We start from the raw sequence: 18,140 nt of genomic DNA, 5'->3' as shown, positions 1-18,140 counted from the left end.
TAATGAGGTAATAATGTCGATGAGAGCACATGCACTTACGGGGTCCTTTTCTTTGTTTCTTGGGTCCACCACCTTCGCCAGCTTCATAGGTAAGGTTTGAAATAAAAGGATGTCAGTCAAAGCTTTTTAACAACAACAGGAAACGCATACAGTGAAACTTCTACTAGTAACCAACTCTCTACAACAGCCATATCTGTAGGCACAATTTCCACCACTCTCTTATTCCTTTAAGTGTCAATAGTGACCAGCATCAATTTTCTCCTGACAATATCCATACATTGTCAAGAGATAAGGTTATGAGAATTAATAAAATGATAAGCTAAGAGAAGATGCCTTGATCATTTATCAAATTCTCACAACTCATTTTTTAAGGAAATGTAAAGAGAACAGTTTGGAGAATTTGTATGTGGATACTGAAACTTAAAGGGTTAAGTCTGGTCACTGTTGGCTCATTTCTTGAAAAGTGGCTCAGACGATTGAGCCTACCATCTGTCTACAATGGCCAATAATTATTTTTTAACCCACTCAGATACATTATTATTTACATTAAGCAATTCTGTCCCTTAGGTTGCAGTTTTGGAGGGTTTGGCTACCTTCAAACAAATACAGTCATGCTCTCTTGTCACACAACAATTCTGTGGTCAAGTGACCGGTTTGTGACGAGACTGATGATGACTGAGCAATTCAGCTGAAATGCAGTTTGTATACATTTCGCTACGATTTATTATATTCCAGTCAAATCCTTTTGGATCACTATCAAATTCTCTATTGATCCTTTGTTACCTAACGCAATACTGAACCAGAAACACCAAGTCACTTTAATATAGCAAACAACACTTCTTGTGTGCTACAGGTAGAATTGGGACTGCATGTTAGCACTTGATCAGAGCTGTATGCTTTAGCCTCATTTTAGTTAAGAAACTGAAATGACTCCTCCAAGGAGACAATTAATTCTGCTGAGAGAATAGTTTTACTGCAATACTGATACTGTACCATGATCACCTTGTCTTTTACTCCTAGGGCCCTGTGATCTTGTAGCATTTTGCGTGTCAAAGAAAAAGTTCTGAGTTGAAGCAGCATCCTAGTACAAGGATCAAAGCAACAAAATGTTAATATCAAGTAAATACTGCTGAATGAGCTAAGAAATTTGTGTATTATCTTTTTTTATCAGTAGGTTGGATAATGATTGTGTGGTAGAGTGTAGTCGTCAATAGGACTGTTGTTGACAGTCACTGACGTTTTCTCAACCTGTCCAGTAGTCATCTTCAGAGGCAAAATGAGTTGTATCACATCAGTTGATGGTATTTAACTCTGTATTGACCTGATTGGTCAAAGTCAATGTTATTGGTCATTTGTCAGTTAAGCCAGATGATGTTATTGGCTATGAATGCCATTAATGCATTCCAATCTGTCTTTTGTCACAGTTAGATGGCCGTATATTGTTGGTTGTCGAATTGTTGGTTGTTCTGTCATTTGTTGTCAGTTTTGCTTGAGTCTGTCGAAAGTCATTAATTTTGTACAGGCTGGTATCTGGTTACTATGATTCAGTAGCATTTGTTCTAAGTTAGTAAACTAGCTTGAAAAAGGCATTTACTTAAAAAAAAAAAAAAAGAAAACTACCACATCCCTGGCCAAATTCCTGTCAGCATCTTACCTGCTGCATTTCTGATTTCGTCATGCTCACATCATTTCCTCCCAGCACTTTCCTGTAAGGAAACTCAGTAACATCTGGAGGTTGTTTGACAAGTTCATCCTTGTCCATGGAGACCATGGGTACAATATTGAATGCATACATGTACTGCAGCCATAAAATATCAATATTATAAAATCAAAAAGTATGTAAAGGATATCACGTGGCCGTGCAGAGATATAAAATTAATCCCTTCTCCTGTTGAAAAATATGGGAAATTTGTATCTCCAAGTGGCCATATATGTTATGTTCTAATTTTATTATATAAACACCAAAGGCATACCAAACCATTTCACTTTAGTACTTTTTTGTAAAAGGTGCGATTTAACATGTAACCATAGCAACAGTGACCTTTCCACATGTGAAAATAACATGTAATTTTCAGGTGTGAAGATATCATTTTTTGTCACGTGAAAGCTCACCTGGTATTTCATTAGTATTTATATAATAAATATTGTTATTTTCAAATAGTCTTGTACAATGTACACCATCCTCATTAAAACATCATCAGCAACCTGTTAGCTCTTACACTAAACTGTGTGAATACATTGTGTGCACCATTGGTTCAAAGTGATACATGTATCTAATAGAGGCCGAAAGGGAAGGAGTTGACAAACTATCAAAATGTATGTACATGTATGAACTAAGCTGGAATTAGTTCATTGAGGAATTAAAGAAGGGGTGGGAATTATAACACTCAAACAACTTGTCTTCTGCAATGGAGAAACATGAAGAAACATAATTTATTTCTTGATCACCAAAAGAATCCAATATCTGTTATTACAGGGAGCATTGTCTACAATGAACAGAGCATCATTACCTTTTTCTTGGCTGTATTTCCAACATGAGCAAGGGAAATAAATCTTGTTACATGTTGTGCTGTCTCTCGAAGGACTTGATGGTTCCTGCCAAAAGGAGAATGAAATAAATAATTAATTGAGAATATAATTATATAAACTGTTGAAATTATATTGATCATAACTTTAAAAAATATTATTACTGAACATTATATAACTATAATACTAAAGACTATAAATACAATAATCATAATAAATTATAATTAAACAGAATTTATTTGAGTGAACTATTTATCTTCAGAAACTTCTGATTGTGAAGGAACAAATAAGTATTTATGGGACTTTCATTTCATCATTATTTTGCGATTTCACCTTTATTTTGTTTCCATATTCCATATTTTAGAGATCTATGTTTGTTGACCATGTAATAATCAAATAACCTGCTCTGGTTAGTAGGCTTACAACTAGACAGATTATTATTATAAAAATAATTAAAGGTCTTAGGACTGCCAACATGCTTCAGGAAAAATAGAATAAAATAATGAACAATAAATAATTTGTTATTATTATTATTACTCATTCGAAATATTTCCCCGATTCTGATTCGCTAAAAGCACGCGCATTTTCACCATAACCAGTTTCTGATGACCAAATTTGGAAGAATTTTGTGTTTAACGAGCAAATGACTTCAAAAATGCAGCGCTCGTGCAGGTTAAGGCACCTTTAACCGAGAAGACTTGGGGATGAGGTTGAGTTGTTTTGGTTTGAACTTGAAAAATGGCGGACATTTCACTCGTTTCAAGAGTAAGAACTAGGCGAAAAAATAACTAAAAACATGGCAAGAACAGCAAGAAGACAACTCGAAGGGCAACATCTGCTATTCGGAGAATATTTGCAGAGCTGGACAAACCTAAATGTGCACTATCGAAGATAAACTTAACATTGATGGATCGATGGAGGTAAGCATGTTTTAGCCATGTTTTTAAACTAGGAACTATTTTGACTGAATAATAAAACAATTATTGAATTTGGCTTTCGTATCATATGAAGAATTATGGAGATTTCGGAGGGTGTTATCCGCCTCGGCCTACGGCCTTGATGGATAACACCCTCCTCGATCTCCATAATTCTTCATAAGATACTCAGCCTCATTCATTAATTATTAATTATTTACTCCTCACCTATAGGGTGGTCGTTCGTAATGAACCCCTTCATGACCAGCAAAATGATACCTTGGCTTCATGTGTTCTGCCAGATGAGACACTAACACTGACCCACAATTGTCACAGTCGATACCATCCTTAAGAAAAAGGAAAACAACAGACCAACTAAATACAAAAGTAAAACATCTAAGTATGTTACTACAGCACAGAATTTAACCCAAGTAAGTTGAGTGTCACATGGGCATAGAAGAGTACCCATGGGGCTCTGTGAGTGCAATTTATGAGTAACAATTATGCTGTAAACTGTACATGTACATGTAGGTTGATTATCTTCTTATGAAATTTGAGTACTAACAAGAAGTTCTCACATCTTTTAAAATAATTTGTTTGTTGTGTTCAACTGGTTTTGGCTCACTACTCAAGAGGAGAGCTAACGAATATATGTACTTTTATTTTGTCCAATAATTATTTAATAAATAAATTTATTCTTTAAATTACAACATTACACTAGGTGAAATACATGTATTATTACTTTCCCTGAGTCTGTGGACTTGAAGAACAACATCATCATCATAATAACTTAAATCATTTGCAATGTAAAGCAATAATTTAAAATAAAACTCTCATTCCCACTTCTGCTGCACTCAAATTTAATAATATTATTAGTTCAACTTAAACTTTAAGATACTAAACTAAGCTGTTAAAAAATTCAGGAGCTGCTGTACTGGCAGCTGTTCTTTGATCAAGACACTTACAGGTTGATTAGCAAACTGTGAAACACCTTTAGGCCAGCATGAGGTCATGAGGATGTCAACACCCTTAAAGCTTTCCTCATTACATTGATACTCCAACGCTTCAATATCACTCTGTGTAAAATGACACCCTTCCTAAAAACATATTAAGTGTACAAAACATCACTAATTTCAGTCAACAAAATATAATTAATTTGATGCTTAAATTCCTTTGAGGAAAGCAACAAGGCAACTGATTTACAAATGGCCCCTAGAAGTTGAGGCGAGCTACATGTATTATAAATTATTAGTAATGGTAATACAGTAGGACTGAGTTGAGTACAACTTTTTTAATACAGAAAGTTATCGAGCACGTAATTTCAAAATGGCCAACCCTGAAGAAACAATATTTTTTTTCTTGCTGTATATGTTGATTGTATATTACAGTCAAAATAAAATTCAGGTTAAAATTTTTTAAAAAAGGTTGATTCTAAATTCTCAATTTCCTTTGTCTACTAAGCCCTAATTCAATTAGGAAATTAGGAAATTGAGAAACAAACTAGTTTAAATAATTTTAACCTGAATTAAAATAATTTGGACCAGTAACATATGTATACATGTAACAATGCACCGCACACAGTTGCGTGCAATAGGTGACCGCTCGCTAAGACTTATTTTAATTCATAAAAAAATTGAACTTGTAAAAAAATGTACATTGTGTAGAAGTGCTTATTCATGGGCTAAATAACAAATCAAATCCTTTTTCCCCACATTGGGAAACATCAAATTTGTCAGATTTCAAACAAAATTAACTGTCTTGTTCAACATAATCATCAAATGTGAAATTAATTCCTTTTTAGTTTTAATCAATTAATAATACTATTGGCAATAATGTTTAAAGATGCAAATGACATTATTTCAGTGACATTGGCTTTAGAATGCATGGTACAGTAATAAATTGATTGTACTAATTAATTCTGTACCTCAGGAGCCTCAGTTTTTTCAACTCCACTCAAGTATGCTATCTGCAATCCAGACTGGGTCTTTAGAATTCCTTTCCTACCTGTGGAGAACAGTCATAAAGTATACACCACTATTAAAGGTTTTTGGGTCCACTCTCCCCTTGGTTTACTTTCTGCTCCAGTTTTTTTACCTGCACATGATGGAAATGTTATGACAATATATTTGTTATCATGGAAATGATTGTCCTAAGCCTGCTAACTAATGATGAACTGCAGATTTGAGAAATCAATTTTACACTGTAACAGTGAATGTGAACATACTATTTATTCACCAACTCAGAAGTTCAGATTTGTTTTTGATCCTGGGGTGTATATATAACCTCTAACTTCTTGTAGTTAAGCTTTTCCACTTTGTATTCTTAGACTGGTTCTTTATGGAGAACTGATACCATTGTCTTTGCTAATTTACATAAGCCCCTCTCAAATACCCCCTCCCCCTCACCCTTCAAATGTGTTTGAAATAAATAAGCCCCCCCCCCCCAGGGGTCTTAATAGAGGATTTACAGTACTTATGGTAAATCTTGTACACCCTTTTCATACAATTTAACAGTTTTTGTGTGACGCGAGAGTCAAGATAGAAGTGATTAAAATTATGTCCTACACAGCATTGCCACCAATAGCCCATAATTATTATAACAGGTTGTAAGTGCTGTACTGGACAGTTGCACTGTTACCTAGATATGTGACATTTTCACACATTTCTCCCCCACTGTCCAAGGAAACTGATGCAAAGTAGTTCACTTCCTCCTTTTCTGTTGGCCCAAGGATGTAAGTGGGAATCGGGACTGAAAGACAGCAATATACATAGATCTAAGGAAGCATAGGATTACGTGTAGGTATGGAAGGGGAGCAGGAGAATCATCCCCTTCCACTGGAGGAGTCATAGGACCTACCGAGTAAAATTATTTTAGGGGATTGGAAGAAAAAAAAAGCATTTCAGTGCATTTTGAGTGATTACGAAAAGATCTTTAGCCACAGAGGATAACACCTTTTTCCCAAGTTTGCCTTTACATTTATTTTCTGTAAATCATCTGTTACCCAAGCTTCCAGAGAACCCTGGAGACTAGGTAAGCGCATTATGAGAAAAATGTTTAAAACCTGCTAAAGGATTATACTGTCATACATGTACATGTGCATGTACGTCAAAGTGCATAATGATTGCCAGACCATCAGAGAGTGGTCCTGGGTGAAAAGATGAATAAATAATAAATATACAAATAAATAAATAAGTGAGATTTTGGTCAGGATGCAAAGGTGATTGGCTTTTTCAACTTGAATTACTGTGATCTGCTTGAAGATTGCAAGTGGTACATGCACAGGTAAGTGTTAAGTATACAAAATATATTGCACCTGCAACACTTCCAGAAGAGTATGCTTCCCATTCTTTCTTAGACTCTTCATTTGTTCCAAAGAAACTTCCAACACACAAAAGCATCTGAATGATGAAAAACACACTGTATTACATAGAGACCTACAAAATTTTAAGTTCTTAAGACCAACTGAAAATAAACACAATGTTTCTGGGCCCTGCACGCTTAATTTTTCAAGACCGCCTGTCTTTATTAATCATTTGTTATTGGAAAAGTTGGAACAAACAAAAACCAACAAGCATTACTTTAAAAACATATTTAAAACTACACAATCCTGCGTAACAAGCATTCCTTTTCATAAAATGAAGCATTTTATTAAATACATGTATCAAAATAAACCAAATTTATGTTTCATTTACCTCATGTACAAGTAGTAGTATTAATATTTCATCAATAAACTCCAATGTATGTGTTGTAGTTTATTTTTCATCTCAGGTAACTTTTATTTTTCTTTTGTTTCAACTTCATTAGCATACGTTACCATACCCAAAAACAAAAGGGAAACAAACACTATCTGACAAAAAAATTTAACTTCAACATATCCCTGGGGAGGGTATTTGTAAAGAAAGCATTCGATTGGCAATGATAAAAAAAGGCAGAAGAAACAGAGAGAAAAAAAAAAGCGCCCGCCTGCCTACCCGCATTTTTTTTTTAAAGAAATCCAGATTAGAAACCTTTTTTTCTAATAACACGATTTCACTTAATCTGCGCAGTGCATGTGGTAACATCGAGATATTTATTAAGTGGTAAATGTACACTATCAAGGATTTAAATTACAACGCATGAATTTTTCTTCTCTCTCTTGCTTTACCTCAAAATCTTTGTTTTTCTTCAAAACATTCCTAACCCTTCCGTACAGCACATTGAACTTCCCACAGACATCTCCACACACAAGGCTGTAGATGAAAAAAAAGGATAAATTAGGGACGTGTACAAAACATGGATCCCTGGTCCATGGACCACCCCTATGGACCTGGTCTAAGGACCCCTTCAGGGTCCATGGACTACTCCCGTGGACCACCCCTAATTCTTACCAGAGGTCTAAACAAATTTCAGGAGCCGTAAATGGAGGAAACTGTGGTCAGTTTTTATTGGTGAATTTACAGGACAGGAACTAAGAAGGCAAACCTTGTGTGCCTAGGGTGGCAATAATTTTGTTTTAAAAAATTTTCACCAAACTTCAATTTCTTTTAAACAGATCCTTTTGTAAAGAACAGTAAAACATTAATGTTAAGTGAAGATCATGAGTAATAGCAATTTCACAATTGTCACTCATCACAAGCGTTTTGCCGTACTCTTCTTCCAGTCGTCCTGTTGTGTAAACTCACTATCATCAGGGTTATGGGCTCCTCATATTTTACACTTGTTCAATTTTTTTTTTCAATTCCATACTAATGTAATTGGTTCAGTTTAGTCTGGTTAAGGAGTCAGGAATCATATTTTAAGGGAACAGGAGGAGCACTGACCAATAAAGGGCTATGAGGGAAGGGAAGTCTGGGGTAGGTACTCAATCATCATGCGTTACCTCTTCACCTCTAGTCTCCTACCCAGCCGTTTTTGGGTCGATCTTCATACAATGTGATGCCACACAAAAAAAGCTGCGTACCGATGAATACTACCTCTCTACCACCCTCCTCATGTCCAATTCAAAGATCTTGAAATATTGTTTCTCCTTCCAAATTAAACCGAACCCATTTATGGAATTCAGGAAAAATTTGAGCAAGTGTATCATATGAGAAGCCTTTGATCCTGGTAATATAAAATGACACATTTTTCGTCCATTTAAGGTTCCTACAATTCGTTTAGACCTCAGTTAAAAAATCGTTTTCAAAAATTTGCGGTGATCCACGGGGTTAGTCTGTGGACCGGGTCCACAGAGGTCCGGGCTCTGTGGACTTGGTCCACAGAGATGGTCCATGGACCGGGGGTCCTTGTTTCTTATACGTCCCTCAATAACAAAAGGCTAAGGACGGTGCTATAAGGATTGATCCCCACGACGTTCTGTCGATGGCGGACCACTATAAAGTCTGTGACAATCCACTGTAGCCACATTTCTAAGATCAGGATTGGATCCCTTAATCAAAATACAAGCCTGATTTTTTTCTTGGATAAACCACGTAGGCTTGTACAACAGTATACAACTGTCAAATTTCTTCTTTCTACTCACATTTTAAGAGGCGTTTCCATTTTGACTTTGGAAGCAACAATCAGTTTTGAAACTTCCACGCATTTACTTTTCATTTTGCCGCCATCTTGAATTTCGGGGCCCTCGCTCTCATGTCAAGGACAGTGAGCATGCTGGGAGAAATTCATGAGACCACGTGGGTCGTTCTCTTTTCAGTGGCAGCCATGGCAGAACAGGTCGGTAACAGTGAGCAAAGTTTTCTTTTCGCTAGAATAGCGTAATTCTAGCGAGAAATAAATGAGTTCTTTGTGTAGAGACTGAGTAAATCTTCAAAGTTATTTTAAAGGAATGAATATGTACGTACATTTTTCCCTCTCTATATATTTCATTACAAAATACATTGTAGCAAGAGACAACCTAGCCGCGATTTCGGCATTTGTGCTGTTAGTTGATGGTATAATTGTGATCAAAGTCTTCTCTCGTCGCTTCTTTTTGGTGTGGATATGTTTTCGGTACTCTTAATTTCCCCATTTAAGAGTTTTCCTAAACGAACCCGTAACTTAGAACTCTTAAAACAAGTCGGTTTGTGAAGGAAGCCCAACGGCCGTTCGTACTTGATTTCCGATCCTGAAATATTGCTGTTTTCCATTCGGCAGTGAATAGTTTTATTCCGTGGCAGTTTCTATAACACCTACAGGATGATAGTCGACCAGAAAATTCAAATTAAAAAGTTCATATTCACTATATAAAGTCTGTTAAAAACCTACATGTTTTTATGGGATGTTTAGGGCCCACAAACAACCAAGCATTGCATACAATTTAGTGCAATGTACACAAAGATGTGGTTAACTGAACAACCTAGGCGGTGAAAAAAGAACCTGAAAAAAATCAGGCTTGACTGGGATCCAAACCCTGACCCTTGGAATGACTGGACGTAATGCCCAGCCATTGAGCTAGTCAAGCCTACTGGAGAGTAATTGAGTTGACTGACAAGTAGCTCTCTGTCTGGTTGTCTCTCTTTCTCTCTCTTAATATTTTCAGGGTTGTTTTCAAGCACTCAGGTTGTTCAGTTAGTGGTGAGGATCAGGTCCTCTTTCATATCTGCATTATTTCGCATTCAAATAATGCATGTATGATGCATTTTTTTATTATTCTGAGGGGTGCTGTACATATTTTATTTAAAACAGGGATCAATAAAATACATTGTAATTTCAAGCTACTCTGTAACTGTCACAAGTTTGTAAAAACTGTAATAGAGGTTCTTACAGTTATTATCATTTTTAACAAAATGTTTCTCTCTACAGACAGAGAGAGCCTACCAAAAGCAGGCGCCGATTTTCCAAAACAAAAAGCGTGTCCTGGGACAGACAGGCAAGAGGAAGGAACTGCGATATGTGCGCAATGTTGGTCTAGGATTTAAAACCCCTAAAGAGGTACTTTTTCGTTGGTTGTCATTGTTTTGTCTGTTGATGCAGGTAGTGGATTGTTGGTTGGAATCAAAACGAGCCTTGTAAAATGGGCACTGCATCCTGTTATATCTCTTTTCAAGTAACACTATAAAATCATACAACTGTAGTGGCCCAAATACCTTGGTTGCTGTGGATCAAATTTTTCTTTGATTAGAAGTTTTTCCTTTAATTTTTGAGTAATCATTAAAGTGCAACATCACTACTTGTGACCATTGTGTTATCTTTATGCCAGAAAGAAAGTGGAATTTAGGCTTGCAGTTTTACATTATATGTTGGATATCATTCCGGAAGACATGTTCTTCAGGCTTGCTCAAAGATGGGTCTTAATGTCTTCTGTTGGATATTGCTAAGAGTCAATGAGTCCATAGTGTAGAACTTTTAGGTTCTTTTATTAACGCAGTTCAACCAAGGAAAAGAGGGCCAGACACGTCCACATGTACTTCATGTAAGATAATTTACAGCATGCAATTTCATAGTTGCTACACAGTATGTGTAGTTCTATAATATAGAACGGTGAAGAACCTTAAGTTACAATATTATTCAGCGTTGTCACTAAGATTTCAAGTTGCCGGGTAAATGCATCAAGTAGGCGGGGAATCAAACGGCTAGGGATTTCTTTTGGTTCTATTTTTTCTTCTATTTTCCAATAAAAGTAGCAGGGGACCAGTCTCTTAGTAGCCAGGGAAAATCCCCGGCCCCCGGCTCTTAATGACAACCGTGATTATTGTAACTTAAAGTTTTTTAGACATGTATATTCTTTGAAGCGTACATGTAGCACATACAGTGAATAGAGATCAGACCATGCTTTGAGAGGTTGTTTGCAAGAGGTTAAAAACAATACAAAAACAGGGTTTGCAAATTTTCTTGATGAGTGGAGTCAGTGTGACTTCTGGTTCACAAATTTTGGAGTCATTTTGGAATATTTGGAGTCAAGTATCACAACGAAAAAAGCCAAACAGACTTTCCAGCACGTGGTCCTGGCATGTTGACACTATCGTGAGGGATATACCTTTCATTGTAATTTACCCTCTTCCTGTTTTTTGGTCGTGCAGTATAATTCTTTAATTTCGATGATTTAATTAAGGTTTACAACGTTTACAATTAACGTAAATTGTATTTGTTGCGAAAAAGGTAAGGACAAAACTATGTTTGTTACCGAAGATTTCTGGAGTCGAAGTGACTCCCTCCGTAACCTCAGTGGAGTCATTTGAACAATTTTGGCGTAAAATATGGCAAATTTGGCGTATTTGCGAACCCTGCAAAAATATAAAATCATGTGCCCCAAAAGTGTTTGCAGTCACTTACGTTACAGGAAGTGGCCATTTGACAAGATGTTCCAACTGGAAGAGAAAACTTTGGTGTTTTTGGATGAGTGGTTACCTATAAGAGGTGGTTGCATTTGGAAGTTCGATTGTAGGTTATAGGAATCTTGTTCAGCCTGGCAGGAACAGGGCTGACTGTTAAATACTGTCTATGTGAATTCCTTCAACAGGCCATTGAGGGAACATATATTGACAAGAAATGCCCCTTTACAGGAAACGTCAGCATTCGTGGACGTATCCTGACTGGCATTGTTACAAGCATGAAAATGAAACGCACAATTGTCATCCGGCGGGACTACTTACACCTTGTCAAGAAGTACAACAGATATGAGAAGCGGCATAAGAATCTTTCTGCCCATCTTTCACCTTGTTTCAGGTAGACTTCCTGTTTGTGTGCTAACACAGAAAGTAGAATTAATTATAAAGAATACAACAGAATTGTTATCATTAAAGTACTCTTGATTGAACTTACAGTTCATGAGATTATTGGTACGTAAGTAGATGTAAAGTACAGTGTATTACTTTCTGCTGTTGTTCAGGGATTTAGCTAAGGAAAAGCTAAGCAGGCTTTTTTATTAGTCAAGCCAGCGTTTTTACTCAATTGTACCTTCAAAGTTACCTTATGTCTTTGTTTTCAGAGCAATTTGAGCTTTTGGTCATAGGTTCTTTTCAGCTGGTGAAATTAGCGAGCTCTTTATACAGTAGCAGCATCTGTGGTGTTTAGAACTTGCATTCTAATTTATTTTTATTTACAGCGGTTACCACTAACACGCGTCCTCGGAGTGTTTTTTCTCCCTGTTGAAACTGAGTTTTCATGGACGTCAATCAACTGTTTCCATGGTTTTCTCATGCACTTTGACAGAGAAGGTTCCCTCATCACTGAATGAAAGGCAAAGACTTGCAATATTTCACATCATGACAGCATTTATAATTTTATTTATTTCATTAAGATGGAAGATTACATTGTTAAAACAATGAGGTCTCTGCGAGCTGCATGAAATAGCCGAAATACTCTCTAACAGTTTTCAGGTTGTTCATTTAAGCTTACTTGATTGTATGAAAACACAGGAGCCATGGACGAATTGCCAAGGAGCATAAATTCAAAGAAGCAAAAGATATCACACTGACAAGGGAAAAAAGTTACCTCTGAATGGAGGCTGTTTTTGAAAACTAATTTTGTAACCTGCAGAACTACTTATCATTCTTCATGTTATGGAGTAGAATTTAGAACTAGCAAGAACTCAGACAAGTTGCAAGCGTGTATTGAAAAAGCTTATGTGGTTGTAACTTTCAGTGAGTAAATAAGTCAATTTGAGTTTCCTTCGACAAATAATCAACAAATTCGTACTCCTTATAATCTGGACATGAAGCGGTGTCAGATCCTGTAGCAAAATAGTGCTGTAATAGCTTAAATGCCGACATTTTCCTCCTCTGAGTGCTTGAGAAACTGGGAAAGAATCTTCTCCAGGTCAACACATAAAACCCATGGTAACGGTTGATTGACATCCACCAAACTGCAGGTTTGAACCGAAAAAAAAACCCTTTGAGGGCGCCTGTTAGTGGTAACTGCTGTAAGTATAATGATAACATTATTTTTTAGCATTATCATTGTTTTTGTTTGTTTGTTTGTTTGTTTTTTTTTTATGAGTAGATTTTATGTTCAGGAAACCAAAATCTGAAAGTTACATTATTTGTACCTGCCGGGATGAACAAGTCAAATGAAAATAATAAGCCTGAACAAAGTCCAGGGCCCAGTTGTCTGAAGGCCGGTTAGCGCTTAACCTGGGGTTAACTTTAACCCCGGTTTCTTTTTCTTGTGTTCAAAAGCATTTTCTTGATAATTTTCTCTCTTATTTTTAGAGCTTCCAATTATCAACTTGTGGACAAAAAGAATTAAAACTGAATTGCTTTTTAAGCTTTCAAATCTTAATTCAAATCTCACACTAACCCTAGGTTATCTTAACCCAGCTTTGAACAACTCGGCCTTGTACTATATGACCACTCAAATGAAACAGTTTTGAAGAGCGTTCCCTTGCACGTGATTTTTTACATACATACATAACAATTGATTTCATTTTGGGTTCAAATTATTGTTAGCATAGAAGGTGCTAGTGAGTTCCTATATTTTTGTGTGGCATTAGTGAGCAGAGGTATCAAGGTCTCTGTTGGTCCATTTAAAAGGTGCTGGTGGGCAGTTGATTCTACTTGTATAAGACTCAACCCTCAGTAGCTTGTTGCAATTGACAAATAAAATGTGTGTGTCCTGGCTAAGCTTGGTGGAAAGATTAAAAAATAAAACAAAAAGTGCACACAAACACTAACACACCCCCCTTAGTAGGAACTTGAACTCAGTCAGGATCAGCCACATGACTGGGGACAGCTATGCCACCCCATCACACAAACATGCCCTTCGCTTTTGTCAAAAGTGTTGTAATGGTTGCAATCTGCATAAATAATGTTCCTTAGAAGTTGAGCAATAGGCTGGCAATTGTTCCTGATGGAGAATTTTTAAAGCTTCCCAAGTTTGGGCGGATATTTTTGTTTTCATGACATTGTTGCTGGGCAACGGCATCCACCTAATCTAGTTATTTACATCAAAGGCAACTTAAGATTTGACTGTGCTAAGCAGTCCATGCACAACCCCTGCAGAATTTGATTTTTGCAACTTAAGTAAACTTTGCTCCTTGAGTATTGTTTGGTTCAATATGTTACTTCAGATGTAAATGTATTGCGTCTTCCCACCTACTTGCTACTAGTCTTTACAAATCGTCAATCATTCAAAAGGTGGAAAACGCTATTCTTTCTGGCTGGTAATGTTATTGGTTTCCCAAAATTAATACTTATCAGCTGGATGTTGATTTTTCTGGTGAATAGTACTATCCAACGTTTGAACAGCCAGGGCCAGGTGATTAAGTGAACACACTTAATGCTGTGTTGTGCAATGTACATGTATGTAATTTTAGTGCAGTTGGTGGTTGTGATTGGTGTGACTGTTTACTGCCTGTCTGTATGACTTGATGAAGACTTGCAGTAAGCATTTGAAATGTTAGCTTGCTAGCAAGCTCTCCATGCTTGCTTGCTAGTTCTCTCGCGGGTTGCTTTGCTCGATGGAAAGCTTACCAGCAGGCTATGGAAATAGTAAAATGCTCATGTATATGTACCCCTGAAGTGACTACATAGTACGTTGTGAGAAAGTTGTATTATTATTCTCTTAATTATTACTATGAAACCTATTATCTTGCTCATGCTAAGCTTGGTTTTAAACTTTGAATAACAAAAAAAAATTATGATTTTAAACACCTGCAAAGCTCCTTACAATGTGTTTTGTTCTTTTTTACTTCTGTTTAGGGATGTTGGTCTTGGTGATGTAGTGACTGTTGGTCAGTGCCGTCCTCTCAGTAAGACAGTGAGATTTAATGTACTGAAGGTCAGCAAGGGAAAAGGCAGCAAGGACAAGAAACAATTTGAGAAGTTTTAAATGTCTTTGTCTACTTCTGCTTGCAATAAAATAATATCCTGATCAGAAAACAGAGTTGGCTTTTTGTTGTTATTGTTGTTTCTTCTCTTGAGTGTGGTATTTTGTGATTACAAAGCAGTAATTCACTGTGATTTGAGAATAGTCAATGCACTTCCCAACTGTTGCGGCGAATGACGGCACGCAATAACATATCCAGATAAAAACAAACTTAAATCACAAATCCTTCAGGAGGCGTTGGTGAAAATCACAAATGCAGTAGAAGATTACAATTACATGTAGAGATTACATTTCCAACAAAGAAAAGTCGTGGACTTGAATAAAACTGGAATCCGGAACAGTTTAAATAGCACATTTTTGCAGTGGAAATAATGGAACAGTTATATGTAAACAACAGCCACAATGGCTAGTGGTGTGAGTTTTTTAAAAAGCGTGATCAAGCTAAGGGGCAGGCGTTCTCGCGAGGTTCGCTTCGCTTGCCCAAATACGAGAGCTTGCTCGCAGGCTACATCAAGTGCCATCTACTGGTAGTAGGTCGGCTATCATGGATCTCCAGCTGTTCCGATCTTTCCCCTCTTCTTACACATCCATTATAGGTGTGTCCTAACCATTCTTTGAGGTTTTTTTTTTTTTAATCCAGGTAGCTCTTGGTCTCCCGTGTCCTCTCATCCCTTCAATTTTGCCTTCCAGTAACAATTTTTGGATCGATCTCGCCCTTATAACGAGTCCAAAATACTGGCATTTTCTTTTCTTTATTATTTTTAACAATGAACTTGTTGTATTTGCCTTCTTTGGCATAGTAAATGAAACATGTGCACCTCTTTTCCTACTTCTAAAGCTGTTTCACATATTGTTCTTAGATTAAAAATTCCTTCTCTCGTACCCATTATTGGTCTGAATTCACTTTGTAGAATGTTGACTTCTTGGTCGATCTTGGTTGCTACTCTGACTTCTATCATATTTTACCAACAGTTTGTTCATGGCTCATGAGTATGGTTCGGTATTCAAAACATTTTTGTGCCTTCGACTTTTTCGGTATTGGAATAAAGATTGATTGCTTCATATATCCGTTGGTTTATAGCCAGTGTTGTAGATTATATTGCACAAATCTGTAATGGTCTTTATATTCTGCTCATCTAACGCTTAGTGCTTCAATCGGAAGGTCGTCTGGGCCCGTTGCTTTTCCATTTTTCATTATTGTGTATAGCATGCTAGCCTGCGAAAACATCCGTTTCTCATCGCTCTTCGCCGCTGTACAGCGAGGAGAAATGGATGTTTTCGCAGGCTAATAGCATGCTCAACTTCTTCTGTCAGGATGTTTTGCCCGGTTGATGCCTGAAACTGTAGAATTGGCCGGTTCTCTGTCATCATACAATTCTGTCACATATTCTACCCACCTTTGTGCTATCTCTTCTTGTCAAATAAGCTGTTCACCTTTCATCTTTGATGCACCAAGCACTGCTGCTACTCGTGTTTTGGCCTGTGGCTTGTTTGACTTTCTGGTGCATTACTTCAGTTCTAAATTGTTTCTCTAGAACCTCTATTTGTCGGCATAATTTCGGGGCATAACGCTATAGTCGGGGCATCGAGAATAATGCCGGCATAATGAGCATTTTTGGAACTGAAAGAGAGTAATAATATTAACAAATTATAATTACATACCTGATGTAAATATGAGACATTATAAGTGCTTTTAGTAAGAAATTAACTCATTCAAAGGCTTGGTTGCTACTTTCAAGGCCTGTTTGCTCGGTTGCGTTAGGTTGTGCCTAAATCATACCGTCCAAAAGGACAGCCGAGGAGTACTAGGAACGAGTTTCCGATTCGGGTTAACTTCGGAAATTCTCGAAAACATCCAATATGGCGGCTCAAGCGTGGTGGAAAACTAACAGCCAAAGCACAAGAAAAAATAACGGATTCCCATTTTTGGATATTTTAGGGTATTTAAAGAATACCCATAAAAATCCCAAATTTGGCAAAGTGAGACAAGTCCCAACCAGGGAATTCCCAACCAAGTTCCCTGATTGGGACTTGTCTCACTCTTCCAAATTTGGGATTTTTGTGGGTATTATTTAAATACCCTAAAATATCCAAAAATGGGAATCTGTTATTTTTTCCTGTGTTAAGGAGCCGTTTTATCGCCAGAGAAGCGTGATTTTACGGTATTGTTGACGCAGTTTGCGTTTATTGCGACTTTTGAAGTGTTCTTGGTCCTGTATAGTAAGCAATCCTTTTTATAAATGTCTTATCAATTTGTCTTGTCCTGCTGGCCGGTACGTATTACCGAAGAAAATAGTACCGTCCTAAACTATAGCAACATTTGTTGGCATGTACATCACCATCACCATCATAGTACCGTCCAACGGGACATCCTGAGCGTTAGCAACATTTGTTAAGAGGTATATCATATCTGGGTTTTTTATTGTTAAACGGTGTTGAAGAACTTTATTTCTGTAGGTTTCTGCAAGCTTAGGGTAACTGTATAGGAATATTTTTATTCATAAAAGTGGCCCTGTCCTTTTGGCCGGTTTTACCGAAGAAAATGGTACCGTCCAGCGGGACATCCTGAGTTTTAGCAACATTTGTTAGGAGGTATATCATATCTGGGTTTTTTATTGCTAAACGGTCATTCTTTAGGTTTCCAAAAGGCCAGAGCAACTAAACAGGAGTGTTTTTTTTTTTTTTCGTAAAAAATGCCTTGTTGTTTTGGCCTGTATTATCTAAGGAAATAGTACGGCCTAGCAAGATATCCTTAACTATGTCAGCAGTTGCTTGCATGTATTACTACATGACATGCAGCTTGTTATTGTTATATTGTAATACATACCTTGCTTCATACCAGCTGGGTACAGCTGAACAAAGATAGTCTAATTCATTTCTTGTTGTTGCAAGGAATGTTTTTACTCGTCCGAAAAATCGGGAAATCTTGCGAACAAAGCTCAAAAAAACTACAAAAAAAACTACCCTCGATAATTT

The 18,140-nt window shown here is 36.9% G+C and overlaps 2 protein-coding genes across 5 annotated transcripts in view; one reads left to right on the top strand and one right to left on the bottom strand.

Annotated features, from left to right (window-relative positions):
• LOC140928957 (CWF19-like protein 1) overlaps positions 1–9,065 on the bottom strand; it is a 31,100-nt gene extending 22,035 nt beyond the window's left edge. For 3 of the 4 annotated variants that reach the window (XM_073378764.1, XM_073378765.1, XM_073378763.1), the window contains exons 1-11: positions 8,941–9,065; positions 7,585–7,669; positions 6,754–6,838; positions 6,078–6,188; positions 5,365–5,444; positions 4,406–4,537; positions 3,669–3,787; positions 2,511–2,595; positions 1,655–1,798; positions 994–1,081; positions 40–81 (exon numbers count right to left, since the gene is read on the bottom strand). In XM_073378764.1, the coding sequence (XP_073234865.1) occupies positions 40–81; positions 994–1,081; positions 1,655–1,798; positions 2,511–2,595; positions 3,669–3,787; positions 4,406–4,537; positions 5,365–5,444; positions 6,078–6,188; positions 6,754–6,838; positions 7,585–7,669; positions 8,941–9,014 (1,045 nt within the window). In that variant the 5' untranslated portion in view covers positions 9,015–9,065. The remainder of the gene's footprint in view (positions 1–39; positions 82–993; positions 1,082–1,654; positions 1,799–2,510; positions 2,596–3,668; positions 3,788–4,405; positions 4,538–5,364; positions 5,445–6,077; positions 6,189–6,753; positions 6,839–7,584; positions 7,670–8,940) is intronic. The other variant, XM_073378766.1, reaches the window with a different exon arrangement.
• LOC140926369 (small ribosomal subunit protein uS17-like) lies at positions 9,051–15,217 on the top strand. Its single transcript, XM_073376121.1, has 4 exons — positions 9,051–9,134; positions 10,155–10,331; positions 11,860–12,065; positions 15,038–15,217. Exons 1-4 carry the CDS (start codon positions 9,051–9,053, stop codon positions 15,165–15,167), a joined length of 597 nt encoding a protein of 198 aa, XP_073232222.1. The 3' UTR covers positions 15,168–15,217.
• The last annotated feature ends 2,923 nt before the right edge of the window (positions 15,218–18,140 follow it).

The sequence above is a fragment of the Porites lutea genome, chromosome 2 (genome assembly GCF_958299795.1).
Source record: "Porites lutea chromosome 2, jaPorLute2.1, whole genome shotgun sequence".
NCBI classification, from domain to species: domain Eukaryota; kingdom Metazoa; phylum Cnidaria; class Anthozoa; order Scleractinia; family Poritidae; genus Porites; species Porites lutea.
This window is presented reverse-complemented; position numbering and strand designations above follow the sequence as displayed.

What these genes read in the sequence shown, in the direction of transcription:
- LOC140926369 (XM_073376121.1), top strand. Translation starts at nt 9,051, where the DNA reads ATGTCAAGGACAGTGAGCATGCTGGGAGAAATTCATGAGACCACGTGG. An exon ending in TGGCAGCCATGGCAGAACAG is followed by an intron (nt 9,135 to 10,154) that starts GTCGGTAACAGT and finishes AAACTGTAATAG; the next exon opens with AGGTTCTTACAGTTATTATC. An exon ending in GATTTAAAACCCCTAAAGAG is followed by an intron (nt 10,332 to 11,859) that starts GTACTTTTTCGT and finishes TTCCTTCAACAG; the next exon opens with GCCATTGAGGGAACATATAT.